The following is a 22,127-nucleotide window of genomic DNA, read 5'->3' on the forward strand; positions in this document are numbered from 1 at the left end:
TTTAAAAATGAGCCAGCTCTGGGCTGGCTCCAATGTTGTGCAAGTGGCCATCCACTTGCATTATGCCTTCTCCCCCCGCCCCCTGGACCCTCCCGCCTCCCAAATCTGCTGTAGAGAGTCTCCCAACCCTCTGGGAGCAGAAATGGGGGTGCACAAGGGGCTGAGGAAATCTGTCCCATCAGCGGTTTCCCTTCTGCTGACAGAATGGCACCATCAGATCCAATGCTATGTTCTCTGTCATAGGATAAAATGAAAATGACTGCAGAACAGTAATGAGTTGTTACAGAACAGACTGTACCTTCTTCACATGTCTCTCCTTGCCACCCAGGTTTACAGATACATGTGAACTTGGCTTGCCCATCTCTGCATTCTTTATAACCATCTTCATTGCATGGTAGAGGAATACACTGGTTTGGTATTACTGCAGAGGAAGACAAAAAAGCAGAAAAAGTGACTTATGATCAGCCTTCTCCTAATCTTACTTGTTCATTTTCTCCCTAAGAAAGGAAAAACATACTATATGAAAACAATTGCCAACAAAGACAATGTACCCCCACCAATCCAATTTTAATCCTTCCCGGGTCATTTGGTGAGGCTACTGGATGCAAATATAACATAAGTTTTATTTCCACCTCATTCCATTGGCTCAAACAATGATAAGCTTCTGGTTTCTGATAAACTGGGTCTAATGCACCATTCTTCCTTGTAAGCGATGTACGTGAGAAAAATCTGATCAAATGTTAATGCAAACACCTGAAGGACAATGCATTTTAGAATTATATCTGACTTCATTTTGGGCTTTTCTACATGAGGCTTTTAACCGCTCCTGAGGCTTTGGCTTCCAGATTCTTTGTGGGATTAAGATCGACTCCTTTACATGTGTTTTTTTCCAGGGTTTTTCTTTCTCTGCCTTTCTATATGTTCCATTATACAACCACTAGGTGGTGCTGTGGTACAGTAAAATTGTGCAAATGCACGAGGCTTCATATATTTATTTACAACTTTTGTATACCGCTCCACAGATGGATAGATTCCAGAGCAGTGAACAATAAAATACAAAATAGTATAAAAGAATAAAATATCTTGTTAATTTTTTTTTAAAGAGCAGAATTCTAATAAAACCATGGCCAGTCGATCAAGGAAGGCTTCCTGAAATAAAGATGTTTTCAGGAGGTGCCAGAAACAATATAATGTTGGTGCCTGCCTGACCTCCAAAGGCAGGAAATTTCATAGGAAGGAGGCCACCAGACTGAAGGCTCTTCTCCAGGTAGACTCCAATCGGGCCACAGGTCCATGTGGAACCACCAGGAGAATGCCCTCTGATGACCTCAGTGACTGGGCAGGTTGGTAAGAGAGAAAGCACTCTCTTAGGTACCCTGGTCCCAAGCTGCTTAGGGCTACAAAAACCTTAAACCTGGCCCAGTAGCGAATAGGCAGCCAGTGCAGTTCCCTCAGCAAAGGAGTTGCATGCTGAAAAGGGGCAGCTCCCAACAACAGCTGAGCTACTGTGTTCTGCACTAGCTCCTGCTTCTGGAGCAGCCTTAAGGGCAGCCCACATAGAGCGCACTGCTGTAGCCCAGTCTGGAGGTTACTAGAGCCTGCACCACTGTGGCCAAGCCATCCCTGTCCAGAAGGGGTTGTAGCTGGTGAACCAGCTGAAGCTGGTAAAAGGCGCTTCGAGCCGCTGCAGCCACTTGGGCCTCCAGTGAGAGGGATGGGTCTAGGAATGCCCCCAGGCTACAAACCTGATCTTTCAAGGGGAGTGCAACCCCACCCAAAACAGGCAATGAGCTACAGGGCTTCCATCTTGCCAGGATTCAGCTTCAGTTTATTGGCCTTCATCTAGCTCATTACTGAGTCTAGGCACTGATCGAGGCCTTGCATAGCCTCTCCTGATTCAGATGTCACAGGGAGTCACTGGGCTCCAAATACCCTAATGACTGCTCCCAGCGGCTTCATATAGATGTGAAACAACATTGGGGACAAGATGGTACTATGCAGAACCCCTTGACTCAATTGCCAAGGGGCCGAGGTATAATCACCCAATGTCACTCTCTGAAATCAGCCCTGCAGGTAGGACCGGAACCACTGTAACACAGTGCCTCCAATGCCCATCCAATGGAGTCGATCCAGGAGGATACCACGGTCGATGGTATCAAAAGCTGATGAGAGGTCGAGCAGAATTAACAGGATTGCACTAACCCTGTCCCTCTCTCAATAAAGGTCATCCATCAGGGCAACCAAGGGCTGATTCAGTCCCATAACCAGATTGAAACCCAGACTGGAACGGGTCTAGATGATCAGTATCCTCCAAGAGTGCCTGCAGTTGCTCCACCACAATGCTCTCAAGTAGTTTCTCTAGGAAAGCGTTATTTGCGACTGGGCAGTAGTTGTATAGTACCATTGGGTCAAGAGTACTTTTCTTCAGGAGTGGTGGCATTACTGCCTCATTAAGGACAGTAGGGGGCCACCCCTTCTGATAGGGAATCATTTACCACTCCCTGGACGCACCCAGTCATACCCCATCAGCTAGCTTTTATTAGCTGGGGGGGGGAGCAGGGATTGAGAGGGCATGTGGTCGGTTGCATTGCTGCAAGCACCTTGTCCACATCATCAGGCTGCAGCAACTGAAGCTGATCCCACAAAATTGGGCAGATGGCAGCATCAGACACCTCAACTGGAATTGCGCTAACAACAGTGTCAAGTTCGCTGTGGAGACAAGCAATTTTGTCCTCAAAATGCGATGCTAAAAGGTCACAACAGGTCCTTGTGGGGGCCAGGGCCCCATTTGCTGGGAAGAGTGTTAACAGCCCCCTGGCCACCCAGAAGAGCTCCACTGGATGGCTACTTGAGGACACAATGAAGGCAGAAAAATAAGCCTTCTTTGCTGCCCACACTGCCACACAATAGGCACGATTATGTGCTCTAGAGTGTGCTTGGTCATCTTTGCTTCAAGTCTTACACCATTTGCGCTCTAGCTGATGTCCAGCCTGTTTCATTGAACGTAGCTCCCCAATATACCAAGGAGCAGAGAGGGCTCTACAGCACTGCCAAGGGCACTCAGGTGCAATCATGTCGATGGCCCTCCACATCTCACCAAGGCCCTCCGCATAGTGAGACTTGGGCCTTGGCTGGATCACCAGCTCTCTCTACTGGAAAATCCCCAAGGGCATTCAGAAATCCATTGGATTCAATCAGTCTCCTGGGGTGGACCATCTGAATGGGTCCCGCAGCCCTGCAGGAGGGAAGCAGCACCATGAGTTCAAATCTCACTAGAAAATGGTCTGACCATGACAATGGGGTTACTTGGGGAAAAAAACACAACCATTTTTTTCAGACCACCCATCTCACAACTTCGAGCAAAAACCAAATCAAGGGTGTGCCCTGCCTCATGTGTTGGGCCGAGGACAAACTGAGACATGGTATGCCTGAATGCCACCATTCAGAAATATGCCAGACTTTCCTCGTTAGAAACACACACTCCTAAAATGGTTGCCAAGCATGGGAGGGGCGCTGGAGGATGATGACGTCATGTAAAGCACTCACAAGCTACTGTGAGTAAGGAGTCATGAGCGCACAATAAAAGCCTCAAGTGGAAAGGCTCTGTGTACACTAGTACACAGATAGTATTGGCAGTGGGGTTAGGCCTGATTCCCATGAAAATTTTCAACACAATAAAAATCACTACTTCTACCATTTTTATACAGTAAAGCATATTAAGAAATGCATCTGTCATGCAGTACCTACCACTGACTAGAAAACATACAAAATCTAACATCCCAAAGACTGTACAGATCAGGCCTGGAGAATTAGAACGGAAGAGTATAAACTAAAGGAAATTAGTTTGATTCGGCAAATGTAAATATAGATGGAAAGACGCAAGCTGGCCATTACAGGAAAAGGAATGGATTGAGCTAGTCATTGAAAACTTATCTGTTGGGCCTGCTGGGCACCCACCTCAGGTGGAAAATGTTAGGGTATTATTTTAAGGCAGCAAATTGTCAATTAGTCTTTTTTTTTAGACTCAAGGGAGCCATCTGGATTTTCTGTCTCAGGTATGGAAATATGTTGGGCCATCTCTAAGGTTTCTTTTCCTTGTACTGTCCTCTCTCACTGCAAAACATCTTCCTGTGACCACTGTGGACCAGCATGCCAGGATAATAGAGAGGGAAGGAGTACGAAAGTTTCATACAGCAGAAAAGGAAGCTGTTGCTGCTTGGTAATGTGGTCATCTTCTATACGTACAAGCTCTGTTCAGGTGTTCGCTTGAATGCAGAAGGGCTAAACGCATGCACCTGGTGGATGCCATGCACACAGCTCAGACCTTGTCATGATGTACTGGCAAGGTTTTAAAGGGAGTTCTACTTGTGTTCACTTTACCACAAATAGAACTCTCTGAGCAGTTGGGGTGGGGCGGGCAACCCAGAGACCGGGGGTGCAGGTGCAGCCAGCCCACAAATACAGGGCGCAGGGGAAGCATGCCTGGCCTCATCCGAGGACATAGTTTAAGCTCTCACGCATTCAGGCAAATGCCTGAACAGGGCTGCAGTGACCTTTAAATCAAGGTTTTCACACCTAGACATACAGTTCAAGGAATGAATCAGGCCTAGTATTTTCCAGGGAGTAACTGGTTATGCATGAGGAATGGAGCTGCTTGAGAGTTGATAAAGCACTGTATCACTTTCCTCAAGATCCACTGATCCAGGAGATCAGGTGATCTACTTGAAGGAACATCAGCCTAGCACTTAGAAAACTCTCCTGAGAATATGTTAACTAGGGGCAATGCTGAGACATAAAAGCACTTTCTGCAGGGAAGGAGGCTCTGGTCCTCCAGGTGTTGTGCTGTGGCTGCAGGCCCAGTTCAACTCAGAGTACCCTGAGCCACTGCAGAATTTTGAGGATGGGGTTGTCAGGATATGAAGTCGCAGTTACAACACCTTTGTTGTTGTTGCTTATAGTATTGTCAGTGCTTCTCCAGTGGGTAATCTGTGACAACCACTTTATGACACAAGCATATATAGGGAATAAAATTAAAGTCAAGAATAGCAGCATTTCTCACTAGAGACTACTCAGCAAGATAATATGCTCACTCATCCCTGCCACCCCACAAGAGCCTCTAATGAGAGTAAGAAAAAGAGAGGAGAGATGAATAAGAACACACTTTAATTTGTGACTGCAGGGACGCTAGCACAGCAGTCTGGGAATTGTGTTCCATCTCTGGCTGTGGCAGGATAATGATCAAGGATTCCATTTTGCCCTCATCTGTTCTCAAGGACAAAAAACAGGGACAGATGCTTAAGGATAAAAATGTATGTTTCACTTGGGAATTCTTTCTAAACACCTAGACAATTTTGTTAGAAGAGCAACGAGAAGGAGCACTTCCAGCTAATGAAAGAGGATGCTTTGCATAGATTGTTTCCTACTTCTTTCATATACTTCAGATGTGTTTGCAAAAAAAATTTCCTGTTCAAAAAATAAAAATAAACATAATCAAAAATCAAAATTAAAATGGCTGCTTTTGGACATATTGAAGAGTTTGATGTGAGTCAACCTGCTTCCTGGGATTCTTATGCAGAACTGGGTCATCTTTCTAAACACTGCAACTTTGGGGATTTTCTAGGGGATATGTTCAGGGATTGCCTTGTCTGTGGGGTTTATGATGAAGCGCTACAAGGACGCCTCCTGTCGGAGCCAAACTTGACATTTGCAATGGCTCAAGAAAAGGCATTAGCCAGTCAGACTGCATCACTATATGTCTCTTTATATCCTCTTGCTCCTCAAGAGAGGAGCAGAGGATATAAATGCAATCCAGAGCAAGCAGGCTGAGTATTCTGGGCAGCAAGGTCAACAGAACACAGGAACTGCACCCTCCATAAAATCTGCAGATAGGCCGTGGCTTACCTATTCCTGCTCAAGCTGAGGAGGGCCACATCAGCACTCTCTGTGCAGGTTCAAAGATGCTGAATGCAGGTTTTGCAAGAAGAAGGGCCACCTTGAGCGAGTTTGCCATTCAAAATCTGTCCACACAAGGCCAAGGAACTACAACAAAGAGTCACTCCACCTAGCGTCCCATGAGGTTGATTGTCCACTGGGTGAAGCTCAACAGCTATATCACGTTCAGAAGGTCTGTGACAAGGAATCCCATGATTCTGTGTTGTATGCAACAGTATTAAACAATGGCCAGAGGTGCAAAATGGAAGTGGATTTAGGGTCGGGGTATCCATAGTTCACAGGGACATCTTTAAGTGCATATTTTCTTGGGCCCTTGCTCCAAGGTTGTCAAGTCCATCATGCATTCTGCATGATTACAATGCAAAGAAGGTTGATGTTGCTGGATGCTGCACTACAGATGTACAGTTTGGCTCCTTCCAAGGGAAGCTTCTCCTCATAATTGTGGAGGGACAGTGAAAAAACCTCTTGGGGAGAAACTGGTTCTCATCAGTAGGAATCAGCATTCAAGGAATTCATGCCCTTACTACAGCTTGCAATTGTAGGGATGTATGAAACACTTACCTGGCTCCATCCCGGGGTATCTGCGGTGGGGGGGAGGCGCTCCGTCCCTCCCCCTGGAATCCTTCCTGGCTGGCTCTGCTCCGCGGCGACTCCGCGGAGCCATCGGCCGGGGACAGCCGCAGCCGGAATTCTGGCTGCTGCTGGGCTGCTGCGGCCGCATATGGCGGCTGCTACGCCGGCCGCCATTTGCATGGCTGCCAAGCTGTGATGGGCTACGTAAGTATTTATGTAGCCTATCACAACAAAGAGCAGGGGCACAAATGGCGTAGCGGCCACCATCTGCACCCCTGCTCTTTGCTGCGATAGGCTACGTATTTACATAGCCTATCACGAAGAAAGGCAGCCATGCAAATGGCGGCCGCTACAATGGCCGCAGCAGCTCGGCAGCAGCCGGGAGACCAGCCGGAGCAGCTGCCGCCACTGGAGCCACTGCATCCACCGCCAGGTACGCTCCATCCCAGGGGGATTCCGCGGGGTGGCGGGGGGGGAGGCTGTGCCACCACGGATTCCGGGGGACTCACTGGAGTCCCTGGCGGAATTCTCTGACATCCCTATGCAATTGTTAATAAATTTCCAAGGGTATTTTCTGAAGAACTGGGAGATTACAAAGGGAAGCCAGTGTTATTCCATCTGGATCCATCCATTGCATCAATCTGCATGAAAGCCAGGAATGTGCGTTTTGCACTGCGGGAAAAAATTGAAGAAGAGCTTGAGCATCTCATCAAGCAAGGTGTGCTAGAACCAGTTACACAGATCCAGTGGGCTACACCCATTGTGCCAGTATTAAAACCTAATGGGAAGGTGTGAGGATTACAAGTGCACTGTGAATAAGGCACTTAAGCAGCAGCCATATCCAGTGCCTGCTGTCAATCAACTCCTCGCTGTTCTTGTTGGAAGGAAGGTCTTTGTAAAACTTGATCTGGCCCAAGCATATCAACAGTTGGTCGTTGATGATTCTACAGCAGATGTCCAAACAATAATAACTCATCGAGGGGCATTCCAAGTAAAGCGTCTGCAGTTCGGAATTTCTGTGGCCTCTGGACTGTTCCAGCAATTCATGGAAATCCTACTTTCTAGAAATCCAGGTGTTGCACTTCATTTTGATGATGTCCTGCTCATGGGATCAACAGAGGAAGAACTTGCTGAATGACTTCAGAAGTCCTACATCGTTTTGACACATCTGGCATTCATGTAAAAAAGGAGAAATGTGAAATTGGAACCTCCAGTGTAACACTTTGGGGCTATCGTATTGATGCTTTTGGCATTCACCTCACTGAAGACAAAATATGTGCAATTAATGATGCACCTGCTCCAGAAACAAAGCAGGAGCTTCAAGCCTTTGAGGGATTTCAGTTTCTACCATGTTTTTTTTCCACAAAAGGCTGCCGTTGCTGAGCCACTGCATCACTTGCTGGGAAAAGGAGTTCTATGGAAATAGACCAGCCAGCATGAGAATGCTTTGCAGAATGTCAAACACTTGTTGAGTTCAAATTCTGTGCTTCTACATTATGATGAACCCCCCCACACACTAATCCTTACTACTGATGCTTCTTCTTATGGGGTTGGTGCTGTGCTAAGCCACAAATTCCCAGATTGTACAAAGGCATCACTTGCTTATTATTCAAGGATTATGTCATCTACTGAAAGAAACTTTGCACAAATTGACAGAGAAGCCCTAGCTGTCATTGCAGGAGTCAAAAAGTTCCACAACTATCTCTATGCCGATGAATTGAGTTGTGTACCACTTCAAATTCCAGATTTTGTTTTACCTCCTCCACTGGATGTCTTGATGCTAAAAGCTCTTCTGGACCCACCTCTTCAAGCTGATCAAATGGCTAGGCTGACTGCTCAAGATCCTGTACTGGCTCGTGTTTTAAACTGGGTGTTGGAGGGGATGGCCAGATGAGGAACTGCCAGAGGAATTTAAGCCATTCAAATGCTGTCAGCATGAGATGTCTGCACATAAGGGATGTCTGCTATGGGGAAACGGTGTTGTTATTCCAGATAAGGGTCATCAAACCATCTTGACCACACTGCATGCAGCTCATCCAGGGATTGTTTTTATGAAAGCATTGGCCAGAAGCTATGTCTGGTGGCCAGGTATTGATTCAGATATTGAAAAAACTGTAAATGAATGCAGTACTTGTCAAACCACTAGGCACAATCCACCAAGAGCACCTATCTTTCCATGGGAAGGGACGAAGTAGCCTTGGTCAAGAATCCATATTGATTTTGCAGGACCATTTCAAGGAAAAAACCTTCTTGGTTGTGGTAGATTCTTACTCGAAGTGGCTTGAAGTAGTCTTAGTACCATCACAAACAGCCGCTGCAACAATCACAGCACTGCACCCTTATTTGCAACCGAAGGGTTACCTGATACTATAGTCTCAGACAATGGGACTGCTTTTACATCTGCTGAATTTAAAACATTTGCAGACAAGAACCTTATTCGGGCTATCACCATTGTACCTCATCATCCCCGAGCAAATGGCCAAGCTGAATGGATGGTGCAGACAACAAAAGATGCCCTGAATTGCAGGAGGAGACTGGTCAACACACTTTGCCAGGTTTCTCATTGCTCAATGTTACTCCTTGTGCAACAACAGGAGTTGGTCCTACAGAGTTACTTTTGGGGCAGCATCTGAAAACTTGCCTTGACTGTCTCCACCCAGATTTAGCTGAAGACTTACTGTTATTATACTGCCTATACAAATAGTACTGCCTGCTATTTGTACTGCGATTTATATTATACACAAGTACTGCCTGCTATTCGAAGCCTGGACCAGGCAGGGGAAGGCAGCCGGGACATCCAACAGAAGCAGGTGGGCCAACGTACCACTTACTGGCCCTGCCTGGTGAGAAGCCACCCCCTGGCTGGAGTAAGCACTTACTTACTGCTGCCAGTGAGAAGCCACCCCCTGGCTGGAGCTGAAGAGGGAAAGAAGAAACTCCCCCAGGCTAATTATGGCTGATTCGAGCTGGCTGGGCCTGAGCTCCCTGGGAAGACTCTTATCTGCCCAGCTGTGACGTGGGGTGGCAGTGCCCTGGTGGTGGCAACACTGAAGGCGGGGTCGCCCCTTTGGGGGGAGATGCTTCCAGGGCAGATGCAAGGGCAAGGGCCACCTCCCTAACACTGGGTTGACTGGTTCTTGCGGCTTCTATGTGTGGGTGTTGGTTGTTGTTGTTTTTCTGTTGTTTTGTGTCTGTTTTGCTAGGATCCTGTTATGTGCCTGGGTGAGACGATATATGGCCAAGTCAGGGCACTTGAGGGGCCCCCAATTAGTGTGGTTACGGGTCAAAGGAGACATGGCGTTGGGAAGAGGGCTAGCCAGGTCAGGGGAACACGGCCCAGACAGTTAATGGCTGTGCTGTGTTCCGGCCCTCCCCACAACCGCAGGCTTGGTGGCTGCTTTATCAGCCTGGCTTCAGATCTCTGGATGCTGCTTTTAAATGCCAGATTGGTTCAAAGTAAGACCTCTCTCACCATGACTTAATAGTGGATGAGGTGGCCGATCTGGCATGTATAACCGAGACCTGGGTGGGTGAGCAGGGAGGAGTTAGTCTCTCCCAGCTCTGCCCACCGGGGTACTTGGTTCAGCATCAGGGAAGACCTGAGGGCCGGGGGGGGGGGTTGCTGTGGTCTATAGGAACTCCATCTCCCTCTGCAGGCTCCCTGTCAATGTGACTACTGGTCTGGAGTGTTTGCACCTTGCGTTGGGCCAGTGGGACATATTGGGGACTCTCTTGGTGTACTGCCCGCTCCACTACTCAACAGACTCCGTATCAGAGCTGATGGAAGTGGTCTCTGGTGCGCTGCTGTGATCCCCCAGACTGTTGGTTCTGGGGGATGTCAACATTGGCGCTGAGGGCAGCTTATCTGGGGTGGCTCAGGACTTCATGGCCTCCATGACAACCATGGGACTGTCCCAAAATGTCATCGGCCCAACACACGTAGCGGGGCATACTCTAGACTTGGTTTTCGCAACTGGATATGGAGATGGTGGTCTAAAGGTGGAGGACTTTGCATAAGTCCCCTTGTCATGGTCAGATCATTACCTGCTGAGGTTTAGACTTACAGCAGCTTTTCCCCTCCGCAAGGGTGGGGGACCTATTAATATGGTCCGCCACCAGAGGCTAATGGATCTGGATGGTTTCCAGAGGACTCTGGGGAGGTTTCCGGCTAATATGGCAGGTTCTCCTGCTGAAACCCTGGTTGATCTGTGGAATGCAAAAATGACCCGGGCAGTTGACATGATTGATCCTGAGTAGGTATGTCAGAGAAATCTAACACGGATTCAAATGAGGCCAGATTCTTTAGAATCTGGCCTCCGGAATCCACAGCAGATCGGCCCCACTTACCTCTGTTCCAGGAGGGTTCTGCGCGGAACGGCTCTGGCTGCTTGCTCCTGGACCCATCCCGTTCGCCTCCGTGCCAATCACCATTTTTTAAAAAACACAAAGTCTTATACGCAAGATTCATGGCTCTAGTTTGTGTATAAGTCTATGGGCACATCCTGCTGATCGCTTTTTTTTTTTTTTTAAGGCGATCGGTGTGGAAGAGAACGGGACAGGTCCAGCAGGTAAGTGGCACTCAAGCTGGGTGGCTCCGCAGAATCCTCACAGAGCAAACCCACTCCGGAGGATTTGGGGGGGGGGGACGGATCGCCTCCCCCCACCCCCGGGTGGATTCCCCACTGGAACGGATGGTGGGGAATGGGTACACCCCTACACCTGAGCGCTGTCTCCTGCGTAGAGTTCTGTCTGCTCCATGATATACCCTAGAGCTGAGAGCGATGAAACAAAATAGGAGACGGCTTGAGTACAGATGGAGAACAACTCCTAGTGGATGCAATCGGGTTCTCCTTGAGACAACTTTGTCACTTGAGGCTCAGGTGGCCTCAGTGGCATGGAGTGCCTTCTACCAACTTCAGTTGGTGGCCTAGCTATGCCCCTATCTGGACAGGGATAACCTGGCTTCAGTTGTCTATGCTCTGGTAATCTCCAAATTAGATTACTGCAATGCCCTCTACATGGGGCTGCCTTTGAAGACAGTTCGGAAACTGTAGCTCGTGCAAAATGCGGCGGCCAGATTGTTAACAGGGACCAAAAAGTCTGAACATATAAGACCGACTCTGGCCCACTTGCATTGGCTGCCTGTATGCTTCCAAGCCTGATTCAAGTTGCTGGTTTTAACCTATAAAACCTTACACAGCTTGGGGCCACAATACCTGACGAAGCACCTCTCCCACCATGAACCTACCCGTATACTACGCCCAACATCTAAGGTCCTCCTCTGGCTGCCTGCACCGAGGGAAGCTCGGAAGATGGCAACAAGGGACTTCCGGTTGGAACCAATGTCACCCCCGCAGCATCCCGCAGAGTCTCTGTGGGACTCTATCTCAGATAGCTTTTTAAAAGGTTGAAAAACCTTTCCATCTCCCCCCTAGAATTAAAAGGAGGGGCAAGGCAGCATCTGGATAACATCTTGGAGAAAAGTACTCCTCACGAGGCAGTGGGGGGGGGGGGGGCTGGATTCCAGGATTATCTTCCCAGAACTTAACCACCGCAAAAAGCTGTGCTGAAACTCCTATTTAATAGGAGAAAACAGGGCTGACGTGTTGCATTGTAATATATGGATTAAGAAATATCAACAACACCTGAGGGATCGTTTTAGAATATCAACAATATTTGAGAATATTTGAGAACTTGCAAGATTTGTCTGAAGAGAAACATGGCTACACCGAGGAGAAGAAAGGGGGTTGCATCGCCACCCACTTCTCCCATACCACCTTTGTCAAAAGCTCCGAGAACAGAAGACATAGGGGAGTTATTTACTTTGATAAAAACTTAATCTTTGCAATTTGCGGAGCAAGCCAAGAGGTTGGATTTAATCCAAAATTCCATCATCGCCCTGCAAGAAGCTGTGAACTTAATTAACACTTCTTGGCAAAAAATGGAGACAAAAGTTAATGAGCTACAAGATAGGCTCACAACGAATGAAATTACGACACAAGCGCTTTTCAAAAATATCTCTGCCAGAATTTCTCAACTGGAGGCCTTCATGTGCAGATCCAATGTACATATTATTGGGATTAAAAATCTGCTCACTGATGTAAATTTGCCTACCTTTGTGGACAAGCTTTTGCATGAGATACTTCCTGTGCCATCTGATCATTTACTTGATATTGAGCAAGCATTTCATGTGTCAAATGCTAAAAGGACTGACCATACGATTATAGTTCAATTTGCAAGAGTCTCCACAAAGAATTATATCCTGCATTTGGCAAGAGAAGGTAGAAGTCTTTTTTGGAAACAAGATAAAGTTATGTTGTTTCCAGATTACATCAAAGAGGTGGCAAACAAAAGAAGGCAATTCATCAAGGCGAAAAATATGGCAAAACAAATGAACATACAATATTATTTAAAATATCCTGCTACATTTTGTATTGTTCCTGAAGGTCAGACGAAGAAGTTCCTAAACCATGAAATGGCGGAGGCATGGCTGAACGTAAAAATGCGTGAGATTTCTGTTCCAGCCCCATGAACTGGAATTTTTAAATGAGCTTTGTTAACTGTTTATGTTTAGTCTACATGATTCAGGCTAGGCCAGAAGATATCTGATTATACACATATTCGTTTACTTTCATTTTTCTTCTCTTCTTTATTTTTCTTTAAATTCTCTTTTTCCAAAATAGATATGATATACTGTATTTAAATAAATTGTTTGAGGGTGTATTGAACACACTCATTTATATATCTAGTATAAAATATATCACTGATTGTTGTGAGGTTGCTTTCAAGCTTTATTATTATATAAAATTATAATTTCATCTTTTCTTTTTTTTAATCACTATTACTATTATTATTGTTATCATCATCATTACTATAAGATTACTTAGTAAGATTTTTGGTTGGTTGAATTGTTAAGCTTTATTATTACTATTATATTTTAACTTAAGGGCAATATATGGTTACTGGGAATGAATTGTAGGCCTGTTTTCTTGATATAAGACTGATGATATGATATTGAAATGTAAGGTTGATTATTAAATTGTAATATTGCTAGTGATATAGGTATAGTTTTTAAAGCAGAATGGCATCTGTAGCCTGTGGGTATTGGAGTTTAAATTTAACCCTTTGAAAGAGGAGAGGGAAGAGGGGAGAGGAAAGAGGAAGATTGCTTCTTTCTTTTCCTTTATTCTTTTCTGTTCTGTTCTTTTCTTTACTTTTCCTTTCTTTTTCTTTTTGTTACTGTTGTGACATCATAAGAATATTGCATTGTTGGGAAACTGTAGTTATTGATCAGGTTGTTGGTATTTATTTCATTTATAAAGACAAAATAAAAAGTGTTTTGTTTTTTTTAAAGGAAGATGGCAACAAGGGAGAGTGCCTTTTTGGTGGTGGCTCCCAAATTATGGAATGATCTCCCCGACAAGGCCCACCTGGCACCAACATTGTTATCTTTTCGGCACCAGGTTAAGACCTTTCTCTTCTCCCTGGCATTTGGCAGCATATGATAAGTTTTAATTGATTCTGGAATGTCTTATGGCTATGGTTGTTTTTGAGATTGTTTGCTTGAGGTTGTTTTAGACAGATGTTTCTTTTGTGTATATTGCCTGTTCATGTGTTTTTTATGTAAATGGTTTTTAATCTCTGTATATTGTATTTTTAATGTTTTTAATCTTTGTAAACCACCCAGAGAGCTCCGGCTCTTGGGCAGTATAGAAATGTAAATACTACTCCTCCTCCTACTACTACTAATAATAATAATAGGTCTACTTGAAGATAAACCCTTTAACATTCAGTTTCAACCACACCATTTGTTCAGGAACAGAAATTATGTTAGCCTACATTCTGAATTCAGTCCATTGTACCAACCCAGGAACAACTCCTTGAACAGTGGCTACACAGACCAATGCTACGATTCAAAGTAAAAATCTAGTTCTCTTCTTGCAGGGTGAGCAGCTGCACTATGGAAACTAAGAGAGACAGAGTCCTTACTCTCCTTACAATTTTGCCTTGTGTTCCTCATCCCTCTTAAAAAAAAAATTCCACTTACCTCTGGATCCATGCTGCTCCTCTTCCCACCCATTGGAATGCCCCTTTCTTGACCTCTTTGAGGTTGTCCAAGGTTGCTGCTGCAACCTTGGAAGAGCATCTGCCATGGTGCTTTCCATTGCAGCTGTGAGTGGGCGGGGGAGGGGGAGTGGCCGAACTTCAGATTCTTCTCCCAAGGTTGTAGAATCTATGGCCCCAGGAGGGAGGATCCACTATATCCTATAGTGGCTAACTATAGGATTGTTCTGCCCATGTATTAACTGCAATCTGTATTACTGTTAGACAAACTGTATTTCTGTCTTAGTTCCAGAAGTATAGCATAGGATTACAAATGCTTACCTTTTACGCAGGACCGCAGGTCAGCTGGAGAATTTGAATTCTGCATTCCCTCCCTTGAAAACCCTGTTCGATGTAAAACCAGGCAGTCTGTGAAAGCATAAAAAAGCTGCTTATTGACATAAAATAATCACTACAACAACGTCATATTTAAAAGTACTAAGACCAGAGCTAGGTATTCAGTTAAATTACATGTTACAGTCCTTCCTGTACCGTATTGCTTCAGACTGGAGATGAGGAGAGATGCATTTTAAAAGGCTCAACCATGTAACAAATTAATATGTCAAAGATGAGGGTTTTAGGCAGCCTTCTCCCTTTCATGCTAGCTTTCCATGTACAGAGGGGAGAAATGAAAAATGTGATCCTCCACCTGCAGAGCTTTATAGAGCCAAGAAGGACTATACCATGTGAGTTTGCTGTTTGTGCAGATCAGCCCTGTCAGATTCTAAAGGGGTAGGACAAAAATTATGTTAAAATAAATCATAGAAATGAAGAAGCCTGAGGGCTGTCCAGATCTTCAAACTAAGTTCCCTCAAGCTCTATAAATCTATAATAGCTGCAGGTGGTTTATATATTTTGGCAGACCTAACATAATCCAAGTTTAGTGATGAATGCAGATGATTTTGTTTTGGTACTTCATATCTGTCTATTTCTATTCACCATTGATAAGTCCCACCTCTGCGAAACACAATATACCAAACATTCCTGATACAATTAGCTCAAGTTGAATAAAAATGTGTATTGTTATATGTATTCCACTTAGGGATTTATTATGTTAAGCGGTATATAAATATTAATAATACATACAAACATAAATATTAAGACTGCAAAGTTAGTGTGGCCACCAACAAAGAGCCAAAGAATCGGTCCTATGTACATACATACAGAGAGCTTCGGCTATTGGGCGGTATAGAAATGAAATGAATGAATGAATGAATGAATGAATAAATAAATAAATGCTAGCATGAGTGTAGACAAGAAATAAGGTTGCTCAATGATACAGAGTGTTTTACACTCTACAGGAAAGGAAAGAGGGAGAAATCTCAGAGTCATCAGCAATTTCACTCACGTGAGTTAGACTAGCCCTGCAACCATCCTATGCACATGCACCTGGGAGTAAGTCCTATGGAACCTAGTTGGACCTACTCCTAATCATTCCCAGAATCAGGCTACAAAAGACGGGGCTGTCACTGCATGTGTTGCACAATGCCTTTAGATTAGCCCTTGCATTTTAGGCACACTGCACATCCCAGGTGGCTAACAGCCATAACAAAACCATCATAAGATAACTATCATAAGATAAGATAACCATCATAACAACAAAAACACAAACACAAACACAACACAAACACAACACAACACCACACAAACACAACACCACACAAACACAACACCACACAAACACAACACCACACAAACACAACACCACACCAACACCAACACCACACCAACACAACACCACACCAACACCAACACCACAACACCAACACCACAACACCAACACCACAACACCAACACCACAACACCAACACCACAACACCAACACAACACAACAAAACAACACAACAAAACAACAAACACAACAGCAAGGAAATCCAATGGCTACAATATCAGCTAATAAAAACTAAAACTAAGACCAGTAGCTAAAGGGAAGGCCTGTTGAAAGAGTAGTGTTCTTACCTTTCTACAGAAGGCAGGGAGAGATTTCCAGGGCAAGGTGTTCCAGTCACTGAGCAGACCTTCCCCTGTGTACCCAGTCATCTCCCTTCTGTTGGGGATGGGGCACAGAGCAAGGTCTTCCCTGCTGACCTTTCCATATGAGTCTATTCATACAATGCAGAGGTGTACCTTCTTTATAGTGCTATTCCATTGGCCATGATGTGGATGTGAATACTTCAACCCGAGGGACTCCTTTTATGCATCTGTCCCACCTGATTGCCACTTCACAGGGATGGAAAGCAACAATCAGGAAGGGGGGAAAACCCACATGATCAGACCAGCCTATGTGGTTGTGGTATTCATGCATGTAACTGCAGCTATGGAGAGAGCGCTGCAGGGAAGAAGCCCCCATGCTGCTTGATGTGCAATATAAGGTCTCTAGAGAGCCACCTTTCAATGGCAGAATTGTTCCCAACGATACTTCCAGATGGTGTTGTTTGTCCATAGAATTGCGGTTAGTGAGACACCAGGCCAGCAGGATATCACATAGGATAATGCTGGTTATACTGAAGAAAGGATACCATCAACACAGAATATTCTATGCTACGTGTTCTGCTTTCAGTGAAGGATGTCCAGCATTGTGTCATGGTGAAGCAGCCAAACAGGGAGGCACTGCCCACACAGACATGTACTTACCTGCATCACAAACATAATCACATTAAGGAGTCTTATTAAAAACCATTTGATTTCAGCCACCTTCCAATTTTCTCCTAAAATCCTTCAGAGGTTAAAGCGCAAAAAGGCTGTTATCTAAATGGTGAAAAAAAAAGCTTGATTTTTTTTAATGAAACTTACTTAAATATTTGGGGAAGAAATATTCCTGTGTTTAAAAAAGAAAAGAAAAATCAAATTAAAATGTTAATCCAACAAGAGACACATCTTAATTGTTTGCATTGCTCAGCAGGATAATTAAAAATTACTTGCACTGTAACCGTAATAGCTCATAAAGAAAATGATTTTATCTAGTATTTACTTCTAATTTGATAGTATTAACTTAGAAGTTTAATTAAATTGTGTTTTATTTAATGTAACTCTCAGAGTATTCATTAATAAAGGGGTGCCAAACAGTCTGAACTGAAAATGTTCCTTTATAAACCCTTCAAATTAAGTGCAGATTACCCTGTCCAGTTATGCTGCCAAAAGCCTATAAGTGAGCTCAGTATTTAATCTTGTTCCCAATTTCTGAGAAAGAGATGGGGCATCTTTGCTCAGCCATGCTAGAATCTGGAGGCTTCATATCTTTTGGTGAAACACGCCATAAATGTATGCTATGCACACTCAGATCACTCTCAGGTGCCCAAGGGCTAATTTAGACCATCCCATCCCACATAAGTGCTACCCAAAGCTCAGTTGCATGCTGCTTCTCCATAGAAACATGTAAATTTTCTTTATTCTTGTCCACCACTAAAATCTACAACTGCCAGCCAGGGCCACCTTCAGACAGTAGTGAGCAGCCAGACTGACAGAGTCAACCATCCCCAGAGTGCAGAGGGGCTGTAGCTCAGTGGTAGAGCACCTACTTTGTATGCAGAAGATCCCAGGTTCAATCCTCAACTTCTCTAGACAGGGACCGGAAAGAATCCTTCCTGAAACCCTACAAAGCTGCTGCCAATCAGTGTCGACAATACTGGGCTAGATGCACCAATGGTCTGACCAGTATAAGGCCGCTTCCTAAGTCCCTATGCTAAATTCTCACTTTCCATGGAGCAGTGAGGGTCAACGCCAGCGTGGAGAATCCTCAATGGGCATGTCCCATATCTCCCATATTAAAGAGGCCCCCCACCAAGGATGGCTTCCAAAATCCTGAAGGTATCAGTACCCCAGTGCTGCTGTTACTGCCAGAATAGTGCTGGCACCACATTAGGCTGCTATGCATTGGCCTGGTTCGCACATAACGCTAACCCATGGTTTAAATAAACCCAGCCTCTTTATCTGCCAGTACTGCAGTGCTGCAAAGGCAGTTGGGATACAGGGAGGGAGCAGATGAAAGAGAAGGGAAACAAACAACCCAGGGATAGAGAAAATAAACCGCAGTTCATTCTATCATCTGCCAGACAAACCCTGGGTAGGACAACAAACCATGGGTTCAATAAACTATGGGTTAGCATTATGTGCAAACCAGGTCAATATAACCATTACTTATTCAACCATCACCATAGTATGATTTCAGTGGAATATATTCACATATAATGGGTTTAAGACTGGGATGTCATATTGTATTTATTAATGGAAAGCAACTGTTTCTTTTAGCTTTGCCTATTTGATAGCACCCCTTCATGGATCACTGCCTTGTTGTGGCGAAGGGGCTTGCGTAACTCAGTGAAGCCATAAGCTATGCCGTGCAGGGCCACCCAAGACGCACAGGTCATGGCAGAGAGTTCTGACAAAATGTGGTCCACTGGAGAAGGAAATGGCAACCCACTCCAGTATTCTTGCCAAGAAAACCCCATGGAACGTATCACAAGGCGAAAAGATATGACGCCGGAAGATGAGCCCCTCAGGTCGGAAGGTGTCCAATATGCTACTGGGGAAGAGCAGAGGGTATTTCCAAGTAGTGCCAGAAAGAGTGAAGCGGCTGGGCCAAACCCGAAAGGACACTCAGCTGTGGATGTGTCTGGCGGTGAAAAGAAAATCCGATGCTGTAAAGAACAATATTGTTTAGGAACCTGGAATGTCAGATCAATGAATCAAGGTAAGCTGGAGGTGGTCAAACATGAGATGGCAAGATTGAACATCGACATCTTGGGAATCAGCGAACTAAAATGGACAGGCATGGGCGAATTTAATTCAGGTGACCATCATATCTACTATTGTGGGCAAGAATCCCTTAGAAGAAATGGAGTAGCACTCATAGTCAACAAAAGGGTGGGAAAAGCAGTACTGGGGTACAATCTTAAAAATGACAGAATGATCTCAGTACGAATCCAAGGCAAACCATTCAACATCACAGTAATTCAAGTCTATGCCCCAACCACTGAGGCCGAAGAAGCTGAGGTTGATCGGTTCTATGAAGACCTACAACACCTTCTAGAACTAACACCAAAAAAAGATGTCCTCTTCATCATAGGGGATTGGAATGCTAAAGTAGGAAGTCAAGAAATCACCGGGATAACAGGCAGGCATGGCCTTGGTGTACAAAATGAAGCAGGACAAAAGCTAATAGAGTTTTGCCAAGAGAACATGCTGATCATAGCAAACACTCTTTTCCAACAGCACAAGAGGCGACTCTACACATGGACGTCACCAGACGGTCAATATCGAAATCAGATTGATTATGTCCTTTGCAGCCAAAGATGGAGAAGCTCCATACAGTCAGTAAAAACAAGAGCTGGAGCTGACTGTGGCTCAGATCATGAGCTGCTTCTTGCAAAATTTCGGCTTAAATTGAAGAACGTCGGGAAAACCACTAAACCGTTCAGGTATGACCTAAATCATATCCCTGATGAATATACAGTGGAGGTGAGGAATAGATTTCAGGGATTAGACCTGATAGACAGAGTGCCTGAGGAACTATGGACGGAGGTCCGTAACATTGTTCAGGAGGCAGCAACTCAATCCATCCCAAAGAAAAAGAAATACAAGAAAGCAAAGTGGCTGTCTGAGGAGGCTTTACAAGTAGCTCACAAAAGAAGGGAAGCGAAAAGCAAGGGAGAAAGGGGAAGATATACCCAACTGAATGCAGAGTTCCAGAGAATAGCAAGGAGAGACAAGAAGGCCTTCTTAAATGAATAATGCAAAGAAATCGAGGAAAACAACAGAATGGGAAAGACTAGAGATCTCTTCAAGAAAATTGGAGATCTCAAGGGAACGTTTTGTGCAAAGACGGGCATGATAAAGGACAAAGAAGGCAGGGACCTAACAGAAGCAGATGAGATTAAGAAGAGGTGGCAAGAATACACAGAAGAACTATACAGGAAAGATCTGAATGTCCCTGATAGCCATGACAGTGCGGTCACTGAACTTGAGCCAGACATGCTCGAGAGTGAAGTCAAGTGGGCCTTAGGAAGCATTAGTAACAACAAAGCTAGCGGAGATGACAGTCTCCCAGCTGAGCTATTTAAAATCCTAAAAGATGATGCTGTGAAAGTGCTGCATTCAATATGCCAACAAATCTGGAACACTCAACAGTGGCCACAAGACTGGAAAAGGCCAGTTTACATTCCAATTCCAAAGAAGGGCAACGCCAAAGAGTGTTCAAACTACCGCACCATTGCGCTCATTTCACATGCCAGCAAGGTGATGCTCAAAATCCTACAAGCTAGGCTTCAGCAGTATGCGAACCGAGAACTACCGGAAGTACAAGCTGGGTTTAGAAGAGGCAGAGGAACTAGAGATCAAATCGCCAACATTCGCTGCATCATGGAGAAAGCAAGAGAATTCCAGAAAAATGTCTATTTCTGCTTCATTGACTATGCTAAAGCCTTTGATTGTGTGGATCACAACAAACTGTGGCAAATTCTTAAAGTGATGGGAGTACCAGACCACCTTACCTGTCTCCTGAGAAACCTGTACGAGGGTCAAGAAGCAACAGTAAGAACCAGACATGGAACAACCGATTGGTTCAAAATTGGGAAAGGAGTACGACAAGGCTGCATATTGTCACCCTGCTTATTTAACTTATACGCAGAGTACATCATGAGAAATGCCGGGTTGGATGAATCACAGGTCGGAATTAAGATTGCTGGGAGAATTATCAACAACCTCCGATATGCAGACGATACCACCCTAATGGCAGAAAGCGAAGAGGATCTCAAGAGCCTCTTGTTGAGGGTGAAAGAGGAGAGTGCAAAAGCTGGTTTGAAACTCAACATTAAAAAAACGAAGATCATGGCATCTGGCCCCATCACTTCCTGGCATATAGAAGGCGAAGAAATGGAAGCAGTGACAGATTTTACTTTCTTGGGCTCCAAGATCACCGCAGACGGTGACTGTAGCCATGAAATTAAAAGACGCTTGCTCCTTGGGAGGAAAGCTATGGCCAACCTAGACAGCATAGTAAGAAGCAGAGACATCACCTTGCCAACAAAGGTCTGTCTAATCAAAGCTATGGTTTTCCCAGTAGTAATGTATGGCTGTGAGAGCTGGACTATAAGGAAGGCTGAGCGCCGAAGAATTGATGCTTTCGAACTGTGGTGCTGGAGAAGACTCTTACGAGTCCCCTGGACTGCAAGGAGGTCAAATCAGTCCATCCTAAAGGAAATCAACCCTGAGTGCTCATTGGAAGGACAGATAATGAAGCTGAAGCTCCAATATTTTGGCCACCTAATGCGAAGAGAAAACTCCCTGGAAAAGACCCTGATGCTGGGAAAGACTGAAAGCAAAAGGAGAAGGGGACGGCAGAGGATGAGATGGCTAGATAGCATCACGGATGCAATGAATATGAACTTGAGCACGCTCCGGGAGAGAGCGCAGGACAGGAAGGCCTGGCGTGCTATGGTCCATGGGGTCACGAAGAGTCGGACACGACTGAACGACTGAACAACAACAAATTTGATAGCAAC

The 22,127-nt window shown here is 45.0% G+C and overlaps 1 protein-coding gene across 1 annotated transcript in view; it reads right to left on the minus strand.

Moving 5' to 3' along the window:
* The window catches only part of PROS1 (protein S), a 61,621-nt gene that overhangs the window by 30,109 nt on the left and 9,385 nt on the right, over positions 1-22,127 (minus strand). Inside the window, exons 3-5 of the mRNA XM_084843390.1 lie at positions 17,422-17,446; positions 14,911-14,997; positions 299-421 (exon numbers count right to left, since the gene is read on the minus strand). Coding sequence (XP_084699516.1) covers positions 299-421; positions 14,911-14,997; positions 17,422-17,446 — 235 coding nt within the window. The remainder of the gene's footprint in view (positions 1-298; positions 422-14,910; positions 14,998-17,421; positions 17,447-22,127) is intronic.

This window comes from Heloderma suspectum, chromosome 3, assembly GCF_057233095.1.
Source record: "Heloderma suspectum isolate Gila_16-S chromosome 3, 16-S_ref, whole genome shotgun sequence".
Lineage (NCBI taxonomy): Eukaryota > Metazoa > Chordata > Lepidosauria > Squamata > Helodermatidae > Heloderma > Heloderma suspectum.